Source organism: Bison bison, unplaced genomic scaffold, assembly GCF_000754665.1.
Source record: "Bison bison bison isolate TAMUID 2011002044 unplaced genomic scaffold, Bison_UMD1.0 scf7180017864495, whole genome shotgun sequence".
NCBI classification, from domain to species: domain Eukaryota; kingdom Metazoa; phylum Chordata; class Mammalia; order Artiodactyla; family Bovidae; genus Bison; species Bison bison.
In genome coordinates, this window is record NW_011495054.1 from 8,903,292 (window position 1) to 8,922,682 (window position 19,391).

Consider the following 19,391-nt stretch of genomic DNA (forward strand, 5'->3'; position numbering starts at 1 on the left):
CCGTGAACTTCCAGATGTTCAAGCTGGTTTTAGAAAAGGCAGAGGAACCAGAGATCAAATTGCCAACATCCGCTGGATCATGGAAAAAGCAAGAGAGTTCCAGAAAAACATCTATTTCTGCTTTTTTGACTATGTCAAAGCCTTTGACTGTGTGGATCACAATAAACTGTGGAAAATTCTGAAAGAGATGAGAATACCAGACCACCTGACCTGCCTCTTGAGAAATCTGTATGCAGGTCAGGAAGCAACAGTTAGAAGTGGACATGGAACAACAGACTGGTTCCAAATAGGAAAAGGAGTATGTCAAGGCTGTATATTGTCACCCTGTTTATTTAACTTATATGCAGAGTACATCATGAGAAACGCTGGACTGGAAGAAGCACAAGCTGGAATCAAGATTGCCGGGAGAAATATCAATAACCTCAGATATGCAGATGACACCACCCTTATGGCAGAAAGTGAAGAGGAACTAAAAAGCCTCTTGATGAAAGTGAAAGTGGAGAGTGAAAAAGTTGGCTTAAAGCTCAACATTCAGAAAACAAAGATCATGGCATCTGGTCCCATCACTTCATGGGAAATAGATGGGGAAACAGTGTCAGACTTTATTTTTCTGGGCTCCAAAATCACTACAGATGTTGACTGCAGCCATGAAATTAAAAGACGCTTACTCCTTGGAAGGAAAGTTATGACCAACCTAGATTGGTCATAACTTTGCCAACAAAGGTTCGTCTAGTCAAGGCTATGGTTTTTCCTGTGGTCATGTATGGATGTGAGAGTTGGACTGTGAAGAAGGCTGAGCGCCAAATAATTGATGCTTTTGAACTGTGGTGTTGGAGAAGACTCTTGAGAGTCCCTTGGACTGCAAGGAGATCCAAGCAGTCCATTCTGAAGGAGATCAGCCCTGGGATTTCTTTGGAAGGAATGATGCTAAAGCTGAAACTCCAGTACTTTGGCCACCTCATGCAAAGAGTTGACTCAATGGAAAAGACTCTGATTCTGGGAGGGACTGGGGGCAAGAGGAGAAGGGGACGACAGAGGATGAGATGGCTGGATGGCATCACTGACTCGATGGACGTGAGTCTGAGTAAACTCCAGGAGTTGGTGATGGACAGGGAGGCCTGGCGTGCTGCGATTCATGGGGTTGTAAAGAGTCAGACACGACTGAGCGACTGAACTGAACTGAACTGAACTGAAGGACTGACTCTGGGCCAGCTCAGATTTTAGACCAGTAGTCTGTACCTTTAGTCCAGAGCCACCATATATCAGTCTTTAAACTGTCAGTGATGAACTGGAGAATACAGGAAGAACTTTGGCCAGAAAGTACTTTTCTAACTGTCTTCCCTGGTTCAGATGGTAAAGCATTCACCTGCAGTGCAGGAGACCTGGGTTCAATCCCTGGGTCAGGAAGATCCCCTGGAGGAAGGCATGGCAACCCACTCCAGTATTTTGCCTGGAGAATCCCCATGGACATAGGAGGTTGGCAGGCTGCAGTCCATGGGTTCGCAAAGAGTCAGACACAGCTGAGCAGCTTTGACTCACTCACTCACTCAGTTTTCTAATACTAGAAAGTGACATGATGTAATTAATTCAAAGCATTTTTAGTAACGGACTGAAATGGAAAAGCATATATTTCCATAAATGAATACCTGTTTTGAAGTTCAGTTGAAGTTTTAGTTATGTTTTGTGTTTTTGATTTAGAACCAGACCCATCCAACAGCATGAAGGAATTTCACAGATGTAATAATGAGCAAACCAGCCAGACACAGCAGCGTATTTCCTGCGTGACTCGATTTGTGTCACTGTCAGAACTGGCACAGCTAATTGATGTGAAGGGAGAGGTCAGAGTAGAGTCCAGTTGGCTGCAATGAGGGGCTGTGAGCTGATAATGCTGCCTGGGGTGGGCACAGGGAGCCTTCAGCGATGCTGGAAATCTTTTACATGCTGATCGAAAATAGTTACACAAGAATATGCGTGTGTGAACAGGAAGATACTTAGGGAATCAAAGGTAATGGAAGTGGACACTCGTGAACCTGTGTGAATCAGCTGTGGCTCCGCCTTTATCATTTATGAGAACATTCCCTTACCTTGTTGGTGGCATTCTCTGTCTCTCTAACTGGAGGCCATACGGTCATTGACCTTTTTTAACCCTTTATTGTGAAAAATTCAAACATACCGCAACATTGAAAGGATTTTAGTGGGGACACCCAAATACCCAACCACCTGGGTTTTTTAGCAGTTAAAATTTTACTGTATTTGCTTTCTCAAATATCTATCAATATGAGCAGTGTATTTATTTTGTCTCCATATTTACTATCCACAGAGCCAGTTGCCAAGCCACCTACTGCCTCACTACATGGGTTGAGTCAGGAGACAGGACTGTAGTAATCAGAGGATCAGCTCGCCGCCCCGTCCCACCTCCCCCACAGTGGTACACATGGGAGCTGTGATGTCCATCCGAGAGCGGAGGCTTGGGTTCATATTGTCCCGGCCACTGTCACATCTATGTCTTCTCAATGGTTTAGTTTTCTCTGGGATTTTTTAAAGTGTTTCATCAGATTACAGAAGTCATGATACATCTATATCATACATGTAGACAAAGCATAAAGTGAGCTGACCGTGCCATGACTCTGCACAATGGCCGTGACTCTTGTCTCCCTGGAGTTCACGCGCTGAGTTACACTCTGCGTCTCTGATTCCAGGGGGTGACCTGCACTATCACCTTTCGCAGCACGGGGTGTTTTCTGAGAAGGAGATGCGGTTTTACGCCACAGAAATCATCCTGGGGCTGGAACACATGCACAATCGGTTTGTCGTTTACAGAGACTTGAAGGTAAGGTGGTCTGCCGGATTCCCCGCCATCTGTCCGACGTGCAGTCGTGTGGTAGTCGTGGTCCCCCACGCATCTCCCCCTCTTTCATGGCATCCCATCATTTTCCTCCTCTCAGCCCTGAGCAGAATATCACCTTCATGATTTTGGTCTCCTCCAGACACTGAACTCTTTTCTGAGGACTCCAGTCTTTCCCGGTTGTCCCTGTCTCCTCCGTGCCTGGTGCAGCACATACGCCAGCTCAGATATTTTAATTAGTTAATTATGAAAAGCAGGGTGGGTTTTTTTGTTGTTGTTACCCATTTTACAATTGATCATAGTTCTGTTAATGTTCACCAAGCAACTGATTTGGCCCTGGCTTTGTGTGAGGGCAGACGGTGTACAGAGATAAAGAAGCAGAGAACCACTGTCGTACGGGACATATCTACTGGTGAACTCGCACATGGAAAGACCGAGGCAGGGCTGATCAGGTGGGGATGGGGTGCCTGAAAGCCGGCGGAATTTCCCCCACCCTCTGAACCTCAGGCGATTTCAAGATTGCCTTAAAAAAGTCACTAGCACATTTCCAGGTTCCAGAACTCCATAGCCCCAGTCTGCCACACTGAGGCTTCTTTACCGTGCTTCCCTTTAAAAAGTCTTACTGGACTTCAACAGAATGAAGCAGGTGCTTTCTCAGTTTTTCCATTCCAGAGCACGATGCTTGCTTGATCGAGGATCCTTCATGAGAGAGGGAGTTGGTTTGCTTGGTACTTCCGAGGTGATATTCATGTTGCCAGCAGAATGAAGGTGGGGGAGCAGATGAAAGGGACCGTGACAAATTATAGAGATGATCATGCAGGCACATAAAGGTATAAATAATGGTGAGAAGAAATGTGATAGGCGTGGCAGCTTCCGGAGGATGTGAAACCTGCGGAGAAGCCTGTTTGCCTCTCTCCAATTCCTTCTTGAACTGAAAGCAAGTTAACCAGATCAAGTGTACCGATAATGCCCCCTTCTCTAAGGAGCTCATGTGTTTTGATTGGCTTCTAAAACAGGTTACCTCCTAAGAATCCGAAATGGTGTATTTCACAGTTGAGCATATTATTTTTTTTCCACGAAGTACTTTGTAACTTTCAAAGCCTCTTGCAAAGCTAAAGAATTACTCCCATAGCCTTCATAGGAGCATAAAGAAGACAAAAAAAAATGTATTTTCATCAAATTAGAAATAATTAGACCCTGGTTGGCACATGACATTTTATTTTCTCATGGTGAGTTTTGCAGAAGAATAAAATGCATGCCGAAAGCCCATGAAGCGCCATTGTAATACATTTTAATTTAAATCTGTAACCGGTCTCGAATCATCTTGATGTGGTATTTCTGTTTTCTAAACTATTTAGTAGGCAGTGGTATTATCTAATTTCTATTCAAACTTAATTCTAGTCACTCATGATTATTCATGCTTCAGTTTTATAATGGCATGCCATTGTTTTTATTTCGAGCAAAACAATAGTTGATCTCCAGCAGAAAAATACCAAGATGACTGTAATTCAGTGTATATTAGGGAGGGGAGTTTCATTTTCCATGATCACGCAGACTAAATCTAATCTTAATGGATACATTTCAGCAGAGTTGTGGTCAAAATCATATCTGGTCATTTGGTAAGGCCCTCCATAGATTCTCTCCTAATAAAGTGAAATGACGTTTATCAGGATTGGTGTGGCACCGTGGAATGTTTTGATTTCCTAGGTCATCACTTTGTACATTGTTACAAGATTGCTTTCTGTGCTGTGTTCCACGGTTCAAAGCCTAGTGGTTCACAGAGGCTGAGGAGCCAGTGGACTCACTCCCTTTGTGGGGAGACACCCCATTCCGGCTGGACTGCGGTTCTTGCATGGAAGGGAAATACTGTAACAGCGATGAACTGTGGTAGTGATCCTCCTGTGTTACCTGCCCTGTGTTCCGTTGCCAAATGAGTAGAGTCTTCTCCATCCCTCCTTGCCACTCTCCTGCTGAAGTTATCGATAACATGAAAGGTGTCGTTGTCGGTCTCAGGCCACACTTGCAGGTGATGATGTAATTAGTACTAGAATTCATGTGTAGGAAAGAACTGTGATGAAATAATGATAGCAAGTGCCTGTGACTGTGGGAGTTCTCCAAGCCTCGGGACGCCTTGGGGACTCACAGAAATCACCTTCTCTTTCATTTTAGCCCGCCAATATCCTCCTGGATGAGCATGGACACGTGAGGATATCAGACCTTGGTCTTGCCTGCGATTTTTCCAAAAAGAAGCCGCACGCGAGCGTGTGAGTAGTCACATTGACTGTTCACTGTCGTTTCCTAGTTCGACTCACTTTCTCACTCAGACCCCAACATGGTCGTTTGTTCTCCCAGTTTTCTCTTGTCTGCAGTAGTTTCCAACATGTGATGATGCTGGGTCAGAGGGAGAGGAGAGCAGTGGGGTGGGGTGCTTGCTTTCACCATTCTGGGGGCTCGCAGGGGATCACAGTGTTAGCTGCCTGGGACAGGGAGGCTGAGGGCGGGATGGGGGCCTTCACAATTCATCTTCCGGGCAGCGGTCGTAGTAGACCGTGACAGCTTATGTGCCAAAGAAGGGGCACAGGCAACTGCATAGAACTTTCCAGGGAAGGCCCAGAAGTCACGCTTCTCTCTCCATCCTCTCTCTCCTTCTTTTTCAAAACATTTCCTTTTTTTTTTTTTTCCTAAAAAAAAAAAAAATTAGGATTCTTTTTTTAATTAAAAGAATCCTCTACTTGCAGTTCTAACTTTTCACGCAGATTCTGTTGTTAGATTTCAATATTACGTCCGTCCTCCATGCAGAGGACGCTGCCGGAAGCCCCTGCCCTTGGCCATCCCTGCCCCCGCCTCGGTGGACCCTGAACGGCTTCTAGTGGCGGCTGCGCTTTCTCCACACGTGCTGACGGCGTCCTGAGCACTTGCCTGAACCTGAGGCTGTTGCAGTGTCAGTAGGCGTGTAGTGGCTGCCCCGGGGCTCAACAGAGGCAGAGCGGAATATGTACTGGTTTTCATTTCTGTTTATTTGGTGTCAGTTTATCTGTGTAGAAGGCGTGGACAGGTGTGCAGTTTGTGGAAAAAATTCCCTCAATTATTGTCTTCTTCAGTATGTCAGTCTCAGCAGTGAGTCTCTTAACATTCTATCTTATTGCGCATCATCGCTGTGTTGAATGGTCTTGAAGGAATTCCCAGGGGTCTTGTTTCATGCATCCACGCAGAAAATAAACTATAAATCCTTTGTTGTGTGTGTGAGACTAGAAGTAAAATGGTTCTAAAACTGCACTACTTTACGAGGGGCTGCATTAAATCAGAATTGCCATTTAAAGCTCTGATCAGATATTAATGGCAATTAGTGCTGTTTCTGTAAAGATGTCTCTCCCTTCCTGCAGAATGTGGGTCAGGGTGATAAAAGCCTTAGCATTTTGCCAGCACTTGACAATTATGAGGCCAGAACCTGGGGTTGGATATATCAGCCTCTCCCAGGGAGTTCATCACACATTTTTAAGAGAGTCATTTGAATTTTTAATGCCACAGCTATTTGATATGCTAATTTCTTCAATTTAGGGTAGTCACAACTGAATATGAACCCAAGAGCTCATAAGAGTTAATCTCCCAAAGGAATTAACTTTCAGAAGCAGGGTTACTCATTCCCTTATAGGGCCTCGCTCACGTCTTACTGTAATTCACATGCCAGGCCTGAAAGGTGGTCTGTTGTGTTATCTGAACCGCATCCATTAAGGGTTCAACCTACCGACCCTGTCGGGAAGCTTGGCTTCCATGTTTAAATGACGATACTGAGGTCGCTACTTAAAAAAGAGAAACGCTCAATGAAGAAGTATGTTTTTAGGTGGAGGAGGCGGAGAACCGAGGCTTTGGAGACAGCTGTGGGTTTGAATCCTTCCACGTGGCACCAGCCTCGTTTTTCTCCTCTGCGAAGAGCCCGTCACAGTGCTGCTCGCTGCATGTGACGGTTGTGAGCATGCGGTCACCTCCTGCACATAGTAAGGGTCTAGTTGACGCTGGCTGTGTGCCCGGTGCTGGCGGTGCTGCAGGGCTGAGGCAGACAGGCTCCCTGACCTCCCAGAACAGCCGCCCAGGGGACTGTCCAGGAAGTGACTGGTGTGGGGACAGCATTCATGCTGTGAGTGGAGCATTGGCTGTCCCAGGAACACGTGGCTGGCGGCCTGAATATGTTGTTATTAGTGTCTTCATTCGGTTCTGTTCAGTTCAGTTGCTCAGTCGTGTCCAACTCTTTGCAACCCCGTGGATTGCAGCACACCAGGCTTCCCTGTCGATCACCAACTTCCAGAGCTTGCTCAAACTCATGTCAGTCAAGTCAGTGATGTCATCCAACCATCTCATCCTCTGCCACCCTCTTCTCCTCCTGCCTTCAATCTTTCCCAGCATCATGGTCTTTTCCAATGAGTAAGTTCTTCGCATCAGGTGGCCAAAGTATTGGAGCCTCAGCTTCAGCATCAGTCCTTCCAATGAATATTCAGGATTTCCTTTAGGATGAACTAGTTGGATCTCCTTGCAGTCCAAGAGACTCTCAAGAGTCTTTTCCAACACCACAGTTCAAAAGCATCAATTCTTTGGTGCTCAGCTTTCTCTGTGGTCCGGCTCTCACATACATACATGACTATTGAAAAAAACCATAGCTTTAACTATACAGATCTTTGTCGGCAAAGTCATGTCTCTGCTTTTTATATGCTGTCTAGGTTTGTCATAGCTTTTCTTCCAAGGAGCAAGTGTCTTTTAATTTTGTGGCTGCAGTCACCATCTGCAGTGATTTTGGAGCCCAAGAAAATAAAGTCTGTCACTGTTTCCATTGTTTCCCCATCTATTTGCCATAAAGTGATGGGACCGGATGCTATTATCTTTGTTTTTGGAGTGTTGAGTTTTAAGCCAACTTTTTCACTCTCCTCTTTCAAGACTTCCATCAAGAGGCTCTTTAGAAGCCCACATAGGGCATGGATGTAATCATCGACTTTTTATGGGGTGGAATCTGAGGTTCCAAGAAACTAAGGAACTTGAGCAAAGTCACAGGCCTGGCAGGTCGTGGGGCTTGAATTAAAATCCAGTTCTGTCCGGCTCTAAGGCTCGAGCTCCCTACACTCGTTTGAACTCCCTGAGGCTTTGAGAGGATGGACCTGGTACTAGATGAAAGGGTTGTGGCCAGACTCTCACCCTCAACTGCGCTTCTCAGGTCTTTTCAAAGCGGTAGGTGTGATCCCAGGACTCCATCTGATGCTGGCAGAGCAGCATTGTGGTCGGTTCCCCATCTTGACCCCGACTCCATCCTTTTAATGATGGAGTTGGATTCTCAGAAACTAAAAGTGAACCGTGGAGCAGCCACCAGACGACACAGGAAAACTGATTGTGGAATTGAGCAGATCGTCAGCGACTCACTGAGTCCCAGCTGATTTTCTTCAAGAATGCAACTCTCGCTCAGGTGTTCTTTCAGCGTGGACAGCACAGACCGGCAGTGGGACGCGCAGGCAGCCTCGGGTGCTGCCAAGTGGCAGGGGGCTAGAAACCACATGGCAGGCGGCCCAGTGCTTTGCTTTGTGTGCAGTGTCCACCTGGAGGCGTGATGTGCACTAACCCCATGTAGGTCTCCTTGTCGAGGTCTTCCCATCCCAGGACTGGGTTTTGATCCCGAGAACTACAGGTTATAAAGCCACCAAGGTTTTCCTGGCCACACTGAAATTAAGCCTTCCCAGAAAATGGCTTGGATGCCCCTTGCGGAAATCTCTGACGTCCTCATAGCGTGGCTTGCTGACCTCCTGCCGGCAGACTTTGGATTGCGGAGCTTTTCCGGTGGATGGACCGGTGCCCATTTCCACTGTTCGGAAAAGTCTTTCAAGGTGGAACTGTGAAGCTGAGAAGACACCAGTCCTAGTGTTGAGCCAGAGTCATCAACAATCCAGGGTCACTTGTCTGAGCAGATTCTCAAGGAAACTGAGCATAAGCAAGTTAGAAATGCTTATAAGAACGCAAGGGGTTCTTTTCAAGTGCCTGCGCCGCCCTGAGCCCATCCCACGCGTGTTCTGCGGCGTGAAGGTGTCACGTCATCACCCATTCTATCAGTGAAGAAAATTGATGACGGATGGGAATGCAGCTGCAGATAATAGCTTTTGGGGAGCCCTTTGGAGCCCACACCTCTGAGAGTCTCCCACGTGCCCCTCTCGCTCTGGGAGTGGGGTGTGCTCACACTGAGGGGCAGCAGAGGACTTTGAGTTGCAGACAGAACGTGTTATGTGAAAGCGGCTGTGCTCCCAGGTGGCTTTCCTCAGCTTCCCGAAACCATCTGCACGTTTGCTGAGCTGGGTCCTTTGACCCGTCGGCAGCTCTTCAGACCTGGGATTTCTCTGTCTCCATACCTGTCAGCTTCCCTGCCACCACTTGGGGAGCACTGTGACTGTGGAGGGGTGGGGGCCGCCATGGACGCCTGTGCAAACCCCAGTCCTCAGCACGGGGGGTGGCGCCTCACAAGAGTGCCCAATCCCATCACTTCCAGGTCCAGAGTGCTGCGGTGCGGTCACCTGTCCTCACAGATGGGGACAGGCTAACCTGTCCTCATTGCTTCCAGGTCCAGAGTGCTGCGGTGTGGTCACCTGTCCTCACAGGAGTGCCCAATCCCATCACTTCAGGTCCAGAGTGTTGCAGTTTGGTCACCTGTCCTCACAGATGGGGATGGGCACTAACCTGTCCCCATCGCTTCCAGGTCCGGAACACTGCAGTGTGGTCACCCGTTCATCACCACCTCCCCAGCCCCACATGTCTCTACACAAAAGCTCTCCAGTGGGCAGGAGACCCTTGGCTCCCCCTTGCTGTAGTGGGGAAGGCTCACAAGATTCAGATCTCACCTCCCAGACCATGGAGCATGCCCAGAGCATGCACATGGCTCACGTTTGTCTCATATGGTAATTTATTAATATTCATTCCTATTTTAATGAAGGAAAGATCGTTTTCCTATTGGGTGTTTGCCAAGCACCCGATGGAAGCGTGATGGAAGCGCCGGTGTCCCCTCCCCCTTGTTGGCCTTGCTGCTGTTTGATGAATGGCGCCCTGGCCTCTGGGCGAGCTGGAATAGTCTGTGAGCGGGAACATGCTGCTGACTGCACGCGCCCTTCTTCTCCCCAGGGGCACCCACGGGTACATGGCACCCGAAGTTCTGCAGAAGGGGACCGCCTACGACAGCAGTGCCGACTGGTTCTCCCTGGGCTGTATGCTTTTCAAACTTCTGAGAGGGTGAGTGGCATGTGTCCCTTGAGTCCCTCACCGCGGCGTGCCCTTGGATCAGGATAAGAAATGTTTATGTGTTATTAGGTGCTAGTATCTGTATAGATCACATAGCGATCTTCAAGCCACATAGTGATCCAGGCAATGCTCACAGCTCTTTCTGCCCGTAAAAATGAGTTTCCTTCCCGTAAGCTTTGGGTATTTTTGTCCCACTCCAGGAAGAAATTCCAGCACGTTTAGATGTAAAATAAGACTGTGTTGGACTATTTCCATTGTTACGCCTTATTTGGGGAATGAATGCTATTTTTAAATATAGATAATTGAAGAGGGTAGGAGAATTTCTTTTCCCTAGAAATGAATTACTCATGATTGTCTTGTGAGCTTAAAGCATTTCTTACACAAGAGGGTGAAGACCCAAAGTGAACCTGTGTTAAAAGTGCGCATTTGTTTGTGAACATGCTGAAATTTGCAGTTTTTAAAAACATAAAGATAAAATTGTGCAATTCTGTGCTCTTCACTTGTGCTATACTTGTCCCTTCGGTGTAAACTGCCAGAGATGATGAAATACAGTGGAAAGAGGATGGAGTGAAAGTGCTCTCGAGATATGTTCTCACATTGAACATTTACAAATTATGTTAACATTCCATTAGTTTTAAGAGTCTTGAGTCAATTTTAATAGAGTGTAAGTGTTTACGATGTGTTTTTGATTATTCTCCATTCATAGAGGTACCACAAAAAAGCAGTTTATATTAAAATTTCCTGGTCAGGATTCTCCCTGTTACATTTCCCCTGTGAACACACAGGCCTGGTAGTTTACTCAACTGGCCACATTTTTCCCGGAAAGCCTTACTGAGCATCACAGCATGTTCTTCTTATATTGGGTTGGCCAAAAAGTTTGTTCATGTTTTTCCATAAGATGTTATTTAACACAATCTGGAAAGAGGCTGGATTCCCTGTCTTCCCCCCAGACCAGGTTCCAGGCACCGTGGCTGCTTCCCCAGGACTCGGGTAATCTAGTTGTTCTCTGCTCACTGCCTCACTTGGGAACTGAAATTATATTACTGCTCAGAGACTCAGGTCCTGTTGGTTCTTAATTGAATTATTGTGTTTGTGGAGCCTGGAGGGCCTTAATTCATGTAATCAGACTAGCTGACCTAATTAGAGAGTTTCTGCAAAGCAGACCAGAGAAAACCGCTTTCCACCCGAGAAGTTTCCCTGGCCGGCAGGGTCCCTGCGTGCGCAGTGAGCGCATCCAAACACACTGTCTTCACTCAGGTCTCCTCTGGTTGTGGGGGGAGCAGTCAGAGGTCAGAAGCCACAGTTACAGAATCATGAGACAATTAAAAAAAATTGCACAACAGCAAAACTGTTGTGCATGAACTCAAGATGTGAAAGTCGGTTGTGAAATATGGCAGAGCCTTGGTTTAGGGCTTTCTTTGTTTATTGATTTCTGTCTAATGTTGTTGTTTTGTTTATGATAATGTCCACACGTATAGACTAGGGACAGTCTGGCATATATTCCTGTTTTTATAAGGTTCAAGGATAGATCTAGTCGTTAATTCTATGCCAACAATGTATTTGTGGCTGAAAAAGTGAATTCCATCTTCCTTGGTCACGGTTCAGGTCTGCGGGACTGAGTTGGAAGGTGCTACTTCCTCTGTGACGTCCTTGATCAGGTTTGGTTAAAGCATCGCAGTTGATGTGACCGCTGTGGAGGGGAGTCTAGGCCGACAGGAAGACATCCAGAGGATGGTAGTGGGGATGGGATGGATGGATGACAAGAGATGAGAATGGTGGCAGCTAGAAATGGTGTCTCTCGTGGACAGCTTCAGAGAGCTGGGCGCAGTGCTTCTGGTAGTCACACTTAAGCTGCAGCAGGGGCAGTCCTCACGGAGCAAACCAGACGCCGTGCCGGGCCCTCCCCAGCTCTCGTCCTCAACCCCAGGAGCTCCTGGCAACGCTTGGGGACATTTTTGGTGGTGCCAACTAGGGGAGGGGCTCCTTCTGGTATCTGGCAGGTCGAGGCCAGGGGTGCTGCAGAGGACACCCCCACTGCCCCCACAAAGGGTCACCCAGCCGAGGAGGAGGAACTCCACAGCAGACCAGTCTCTTCCCATCCTTCCCGTGTCTGTGCAGTGATGGTGATCAGGGGTCACCAAGGGTCTTTTTGCTTCTGTTTTCTGTGATCAGATACTTCCCGCACTGACCAGTGTGCCCCATCACCTTGGCTGAAACATTTCTCTGTACCTCTCATTCTGTCGTGACGCCCTCGAAGGATTCCACAGGGTGCAAGTAGGAACCTGGATGTGAGGATGCTGTTGAAGCTGGAGAATGTGTTTGCGTCCCTGGACCATGTGTTGGGTGGGGTCACTGTTTCCACTTCAGCTGACTGTCAGATATGGGAGAGCATCCGTGTACAAAGATGTTGCAAATGTGTAGAATTGTGGTCACGATCCTCGAGCTAGAGTTTAGATATCTGTTAAGAGAAAGAATTGGTGTGACCACAGCCTTGATCTTAAACTTGTCCCCACTGATTGTCAGACACGAGGAGAGAGCCCCGGGGGTGGTCTGGGGAGAGCAGAGCTCTGTGTGAGGTTACTGAGTTTGTTCCTCTCGGGAAAAAAGGAATGTTTATAAATATTTTGGCAGCTGTTGGCTTAGGTTCAAAACTCACATTTGATGTTGCATGCCGTCTTTTCGGTATTCTAAAATTGATTTTTGATGTAAGACTTTTTAATCACTTGTGTTTATAAATGGATTGTTTCTGAGCTCCGGTTTCACTGTGAATATGATGTGTCGTGTGTGTGTCTCTGTATGTTTCCCCATCGTTTGTCATGTCTTGAACGATTTCCCAACTCATCTGGGGGAAATTCGCAGCTCTCACACTCTCTCTTGTAATTCCAAAGCCACATCTGACCACTGCACATGCGAATCCTGTTTCCACAACATCCTTCGATGCAGCCCGAATGTTGCATGAGGGCTTGGCTGGTGTCGCAAGCTGTTGACAGACCCGTTACCGTCTCCTATTTGAAGCGGCTGCGTCCGGGAGCAGCTGTGATCACACAGGATCTGTGGGCCCCACGTGCCTCCCTCAGAATGGAGATCATTACTATCGGAGGTTTTCTTTAACATTTTCCAAAACAGAAATGGAATCTTGGGTTTTGTTCACAAAGAATAATCAAGAAGCCATTGGAAACAGATGCGCATCAGGCCTTGAAAGACCAAACCCTCTCCACACGACACCCCAGAGCCTGAGAGCCGACAAGCATTTCCGATCGTCTCTTATTGAGTCAGACACAGAGAGCTATATTTATCAAACAGGGTTTGTAGCGACCGTGCGCATGTGCTGGGAATGTTTTTGGCACCACTAACTTTAACTCCAGTCCCCTCGCAAAGCCCTCCCTTGGGTCTCATGAAAGAGTTTTTAAATTTAGCACAGAGCATCCCTGTCAGAACATAACCGTCCTTCTCTGCAAGTGTGGGGCACAGCCCTCTGCTTCCGGCATCGCACAAGGGTCAAGAGCAGCTTTTCACGCAGGAGCCAGAGCAGGAGGATTTGCCAAACAGGGGAGACCTTCCCACATCCTCTTTTACATGTGAAGGCACTCCCCTGGGGAGTGGCAACGGTCGTGTCATGCAGACGGACTGAGGGCTTAGTAAGCACTGCTGTCTGTATTCCTTTTCTCTTGAACCATGAACATGTTCACATCTCTGTGTGTTTTGCATACAAGAGTGATACAAGCCAGAGCTTACCTGATGGTCCAGGGGTTAAGAATTTGGCTGCAGGGGACACACGTTCAATCCCTGGTCAAGGAACTAAGATCCCACATGCACCGCGGCAACTAAGCCCACGCATTTAGAGCCCGTGCTCCACAACAAGAGAAGCCGCTGCGGAGAGAAGCCCGCGCACCGCGATGAAGAGAGTGGCCCCGCCCGTCACAAGTGGAGAGCGGGCCCCCGCTCACCGCAACTGGAGAAAGCCGCTCAGTGAGAAGCCCACGCACCGCGATGAAGACAGCGGCCCCGCCCATCACAAGTGGAGAGTGGCCCCTGCTCACCGCAACTGGAGAAAGCCGCTGCAGTGAGAAGCCCACGCACTGCAATGAAGAGAGTGGCCCCCGCTCGTCGAGACTAGAGTGGCCCCGGCTCACCGCAACTGGAGAAAGTCCACCCAGCAGCAAAGGCCCAGCACTGCCAAAAATAAATCTGAAAAAGAAAGTGATACAAGTCAAGTTTTCAGAAATTATAATGTCTCATAAATAACATTATTTGTTATTCTATCCCGTTTGCTTTTTAATTGCAGTAATTTTACATTTTTTTTCTCCTTGGAAACATTTAGGGTGCAAAGAATACTTCCAACCAAAATCTGTTTGAAAAATTAACGCATGTTTACTGATTCACCTTATTTAGATTCCCCCCCCCAAATGAAAGCTTTCAAGAGATGGAAATTAATGTGTTTTTCATCGCATAAGAAAGAAAATAAGCGTTACAGTGCCCCCTCTCGTGCAAAATGAAAACTGAAATATTTAAATAATAAATACTCTAAAGTGGAATCATCTCTTCAAGAGATGGTGCGGTGCGTAGTTCACCTAATTCAGAGCAGTAAGTGGATTGCAAGGGTGGGCGCAGTTTTAATTAGTTTTTTTTTCTAAATCACACTGAGTTATGTATTCAACATCCTATTCTGTTTTATAGAACTCTTTTGTAATATCTTGCCTCAGCTTATGGTTTATATGCCTTATAAATAAACCTATGAAAGTGAAAAGTCAAAGTGTTAGTTGCCCAGGCGTATCTGATTCTTCACAACCCTGTGGACTGTAGCCCAGCAGACTCCTCTGTCCATGGAATTCTCCAGGCAAGAATGCTGCCATTCTCTTCCTCAGGAGATCTTCCCAACCCAGGGTTAGAACCAGGGTCTCCTGCACTGCAGGCAGATTCTTTACTGTCTGAGCCTCCAGGGAAGGCCCAAATAAATCCGTAGGACTGGTCGTTTAACAGGCATGTCTTTACCACCAGGAAACCCTATCGCGTATGTCCCTTCTTTAATTTTCAAGTAAGTGAATAAGGCCACAGTTTCCTAGTTTGTATGTTTACTGGTCTCTTTTAATGCTCGGAGCATCTTTATTTTAAAAAATATTTTATTGAAGCATCGTTGATTTATAGTGTTGTGCTAATTTCTACTGTACAGCAAAGTCATTCAATTTTACTGTTTTTCCTGCTCTTTTCCATTATGGTTTGTCGTGAGATATTGGTTGTTCCTGTGCTGTGCAGCGGGACCTTGTTCACCCATTCTGTACACAGGAGTTTGCAGCTGTTAATGCCAGGCTCCCAGTCCTCCCCTCTCCCCAGCCCCTCCGCCTTGGCAACGGCCGGTCTGTTCTCTAGGTCTGTGAGCTGGTGTCTGTGTCGTAGATAAGTTCATTTGTGCGTATTTCAGAGTCCGTGTATAAGCGATATCTAAGATTAACTTTAGCTTCAGCACTTTAAAAACACAATCAAGAGTGAGAATAGTATCTTTACAAGGAGACGTTTATTTTGTAAAGTTAGATTCATTGGTCACATATGCCTATCGGTTGCCCGCCGTGTCCTCCGTTGTCTCAGCCGCTGGTGTACGCATTATTTTAGTCGTTCCTTTCACCGTTCTGGTGATGCTTGTGGCGTTATGCCACGCACAGATGAAGAGACTGAGACGAGGTTTCCATGAATGACTTGCAGCCAATAGCCAAGTCACAGCGTGAGCCCGGGGTTTCTGACTCTTAGATCTGGAGCCGTTTGTAAGTTAGAACATGAGTGAGCAGTTCTCAGAACCCTGGAGGGTCTGGGAGCACAGGGTTGGTTTGTATCTCTTATCACCAAAGGAATGAATTTCTTAAAATTACTGGGTTCTGGGGCAGGGGAGTGTCTTCATTTTGTATTTTGGTTCAATGGCAGCTCTTTCCATTGTTTGAGGGACTCATCCATTTTTTCTAAAAAAAACTGTATGAACGTTACTATTATCTCAAACACTGATGTGACAGATGTCATGTGTATGACTTTCATTTTCATAAAAACCTGTTGGCTGATTTTTTTTTCCAAGTGATATTTTAAATTGTCATTTGGAATGTATTTGCTAAAGTTTATTCTGGTAGCATGACTTCATTGTCGTGAGTATCAAGAGTTCAAGTAAACATCAGCCTTGCTCATTCAGGACCTAATACGTCTGACTGTCAACCTGATCATCAGGTTTCCTCTGGAAATGGTCTTTGTTTATGGCTTTTGTGTTCCTGCAGTTTTGAATGAGCAGTGGCAGAACATAATAGTTTGTTCAAATATTAGTCAGCAGTATTTGCTGTTACCCAAAACCATCTAGTAATATAATTTTCTTTGTTTCTACAGTCACAGCCCTTTCAGACAACATAAAACCAAAGATAAGCATGAGATAGACCGAATGACTCTCACCATGGTAAGAAAATCAAAAACCGTTTTTATTCTCATTATAATTTTCCTATCTCATTCTATTACAACTAGTATAAGAAAATGCTTTCTTAAAATAATGGAAATAGATGCCAAGGCAGATAACAAGATTTGCTAACAGACAATAAGAGAAAGATACGGAAAAATCAAGACCAAAACTAAAGAAAAAAAAGTCAAAATGACTGGGATGCAGAAGAGCGAGGAGACCCAATTCTTCTGGCTCCAGCCTGCCGATGGACCCTGGAAGTGATGAGCAGCCACCCTGGCTTTCTTTATAGAGTCAATGTTAGTTTGTGAAGTATCTGTAGTTTTCTTTAACACTATCCTTATGGAAGAAATGGCCTTCAAATCTGGTCGAGGGTGATGGCACTGTTGCCACAGATGCGTTTTTGAAGGCGTGTCCCCCTTCTTCCACCCCCAGAACGTGGAACTTCCAGACGTCTTCTCCCCTGAGCTCAAGTCCCTTCTGGAAGGCCTGCTTCAGCGAGATGTCAGTAAGCGCCTCGGCTGCCATGGAGGCAGGTAGGCCGACGCTTCTGCGTTTCAGCATCTCCCCCCAGAAAGCAGTACGGTTCCTTTCAGTGTATCCAGAATCTGCCATTCCAGTTTGGGGTGGGTGGGGGAGCATCAGTAGGAGCCGTGTGTCTTCACGGGTCTGTGTTCCTCAGAGTCTGCAGCTCCTTCTGTTCCGTGTGAACTGAGCTTCAGCAGCAGTGCTCTTTGGAAAAAATGTTTTCTTCAGTTTATGAAGGGGTTTAGCATGGACCATTCTATTAGATGTTTAGTTTGCTTTGAAATTAGTACTTGTTGCTTTGATCTCTGTTATCTGATCTATCAGGACTTGTAGACCTTTGCTGTAAACCTCTTTAACGCGTAGATCGCTCTAACTCAATTCTTAGTTAAATTTGTTCTCACGATTACAGATACACAGAGATAGTCTGCAAAAAACGTAGGTTATCTTAGGCTGGGGTGAGCAGCCCCTGTAAATGATCATATGGGATCATCTTCCTAGGCTCAGCGTGCAGTGTTTCTAAGCATCGCAGTGTTTCCTGGGTGCTTGGAAAGAAGCATATTTTACCTGCTGTCTTAAAGAACTGGAAATAGTTGTTGCTGTGTGTCCTTAACAGGAGATGACATTTGCGAACCATTTCTTAGTTTTCCGAATGCAGACTTACTGCCTCTGTGATTCTGTCTCTCCTGCAGCGCACAGGAGCTAAAAACGCACGACTTCTTCAGAGGCATCGACTGGCAGCACGTCTACCTGCAGAAGGTACTCTCTGAGACCCCGCCCCGGTACCACCCCCGACGCTCCCTCCAGCTGCATCGTTGTCTGCAGCTCTGCATTCCGGCTCTGTCCCCAGAGTTCCCCAGCTCTTCATCCGCAGCCCAGCTTCTTGCTCCTCTATCCAAGCACTGCCTCCTAGCTCATTCCCTTTGGGACCACTTCTTCCTCTTTGTTTATATGTAAAAAATATGCAGGAAACGTCATATACTTACAGACACTTTCAAGCCCAGCCCCACATAATTTAAGAATTACCATGACTGGGTAGCAGCATGAGCCCCTTGGCTTATTGTAAGATATTTTTTAATGTTCTCTCTGATACAGGAAAACACCCCAAATTAAAGTTGTTGTTTTTCTTTTTCTCAACGTTGATGATCAGCTTTGGGCTCATCTGTGTACGGACTCACTTGAGGACTGATGCTCTGTTAGTCCCGCCTGTTTAGACGTAGAGTCGGGGCTCTGGTTTGGCCAGCATCAGCCTCGGGGCATTTGTGGGTGTGGGATACCCTCTCCTGCCCTGTTGCAGGCGTTCAGCCTCTAGCAACTGGATTGTGGAGGGTGCATCTCCTTTGGGGGCCATTGTGGACCATGCACTGTGATTGTGTGAGCTTGAATGAGTGCTACCCAGACTGGCACCTTGACGCCTTTCACGGCGAACTCTTTATAGGATAGCAGGCTGGGCCCAGGGCCCGGTCGCCTGGTAACCGAACCCTTCTTCTCTGGCTCTTCCAGTACCCTCCACCCTTGATCCCTCCCCGAGGGGAAGTCAATGCAGCCGACGCCTTTGACATCGGCTCATTTGATGAAGAGGATACCAAAGGCATCAAGGTACACTTGTGAGCCTTGCTTTGGGGAGGGGGATTTTCTTTTCCTTTCTTTGGAAATCAGACTTCATAACTGTCTCTTAGTACTGCCATGTTTGTGTTGGACTATAACTTACAAATGAATATCCACATGTTTGATGAATGTAGAAGAGATCAAGACCTGAATTAGAGACTACAAAAGCTTTTTTTTAAAATTAGTTTATTTAGTCAGATCTTAGTTGCAGCATACAGGCTTCTCTCTAGTTAGCAGTGTGCGGGCTCAGTAGCACCATGGCGTGTGGGATTTCAGTTCCCAGACCAGGGATGGAACCTGCATCCTCTGCATTGGAAGGTGAATTTTTAACCACTGGACCATCATGGACGTCCTGTAGGAGAGCTTTGTTTGACCACCCATTTCATGTTTGATAAACTGAAAAATAGTCACATTGTTATTGATTTGGATAGATTGGTGGTTGATAGAAAACTCAGATATATTATGAAGCGGGAAAAACAACCATGTGATGGCAAACATTACCTGGCCTCAGGCCAGACAGCCAGCCGTCTTAATTCTCCCAAATTTCCCAGTCTCTCTGTGTTAGGATGAAAAGGGCAAACAGCATGATTCATTTCACACTTGTCAGTCCAAAGTGAAATAATCAGTGTTTTTTGTACATACAGCATCCTCTGCATTTTTCAAACTCTGGTTCCTATCATTGTTTTCCAAGTAGACAAGGGCATATTTAGAGATGGTGAGTCACGAGACACAGTC

The 19,391-nt window shown here is 46.5% G+C and overlaps 1 protein-coding gene across 3 annotated transcripts in view; it reads left to right on the top strand.

Moving 5' to 3' along the window:
* Positions 1–19,391, top strand: part of ADRBK2 (adrenergic, beta, receptor kinase 2) — a 120,059-nt gene that overhangs the window by 84,858 nt on the left and 15,810 nt on the right. For all 3 annotated transcript variants that reach the window (XM_010828700.1, XM_010828699.1, XM_010828701.1), the window contains 7 exons: positions 2,700–2,830; positions 5,015–5,109; positions 9,986–10,093; positions 16,460–16,526; positions 16,959–17,059; positions 17,741–17,807; positions 18,552–18,647. In XM_010828700.1, the coding sequence (XP_010827002.1) occupies positions 2,700–2,830; positions 5,015–5,109; positions 9,986–10,093; positions 16,460–16,526; positions 16,959–17,059; positions 17,741–17,807; positions 18,552–18,647 (665 nt within the window). The remainder of the gene's footprint in view (positions 1–2,699; positions 2,831–5,014; positions 5,110–9,985; positions 10,094–16,459; positions 16,527–16,958; positions 17,060–17,740; positions 17,808–18,551; positions 18,648–19,391) is intronic.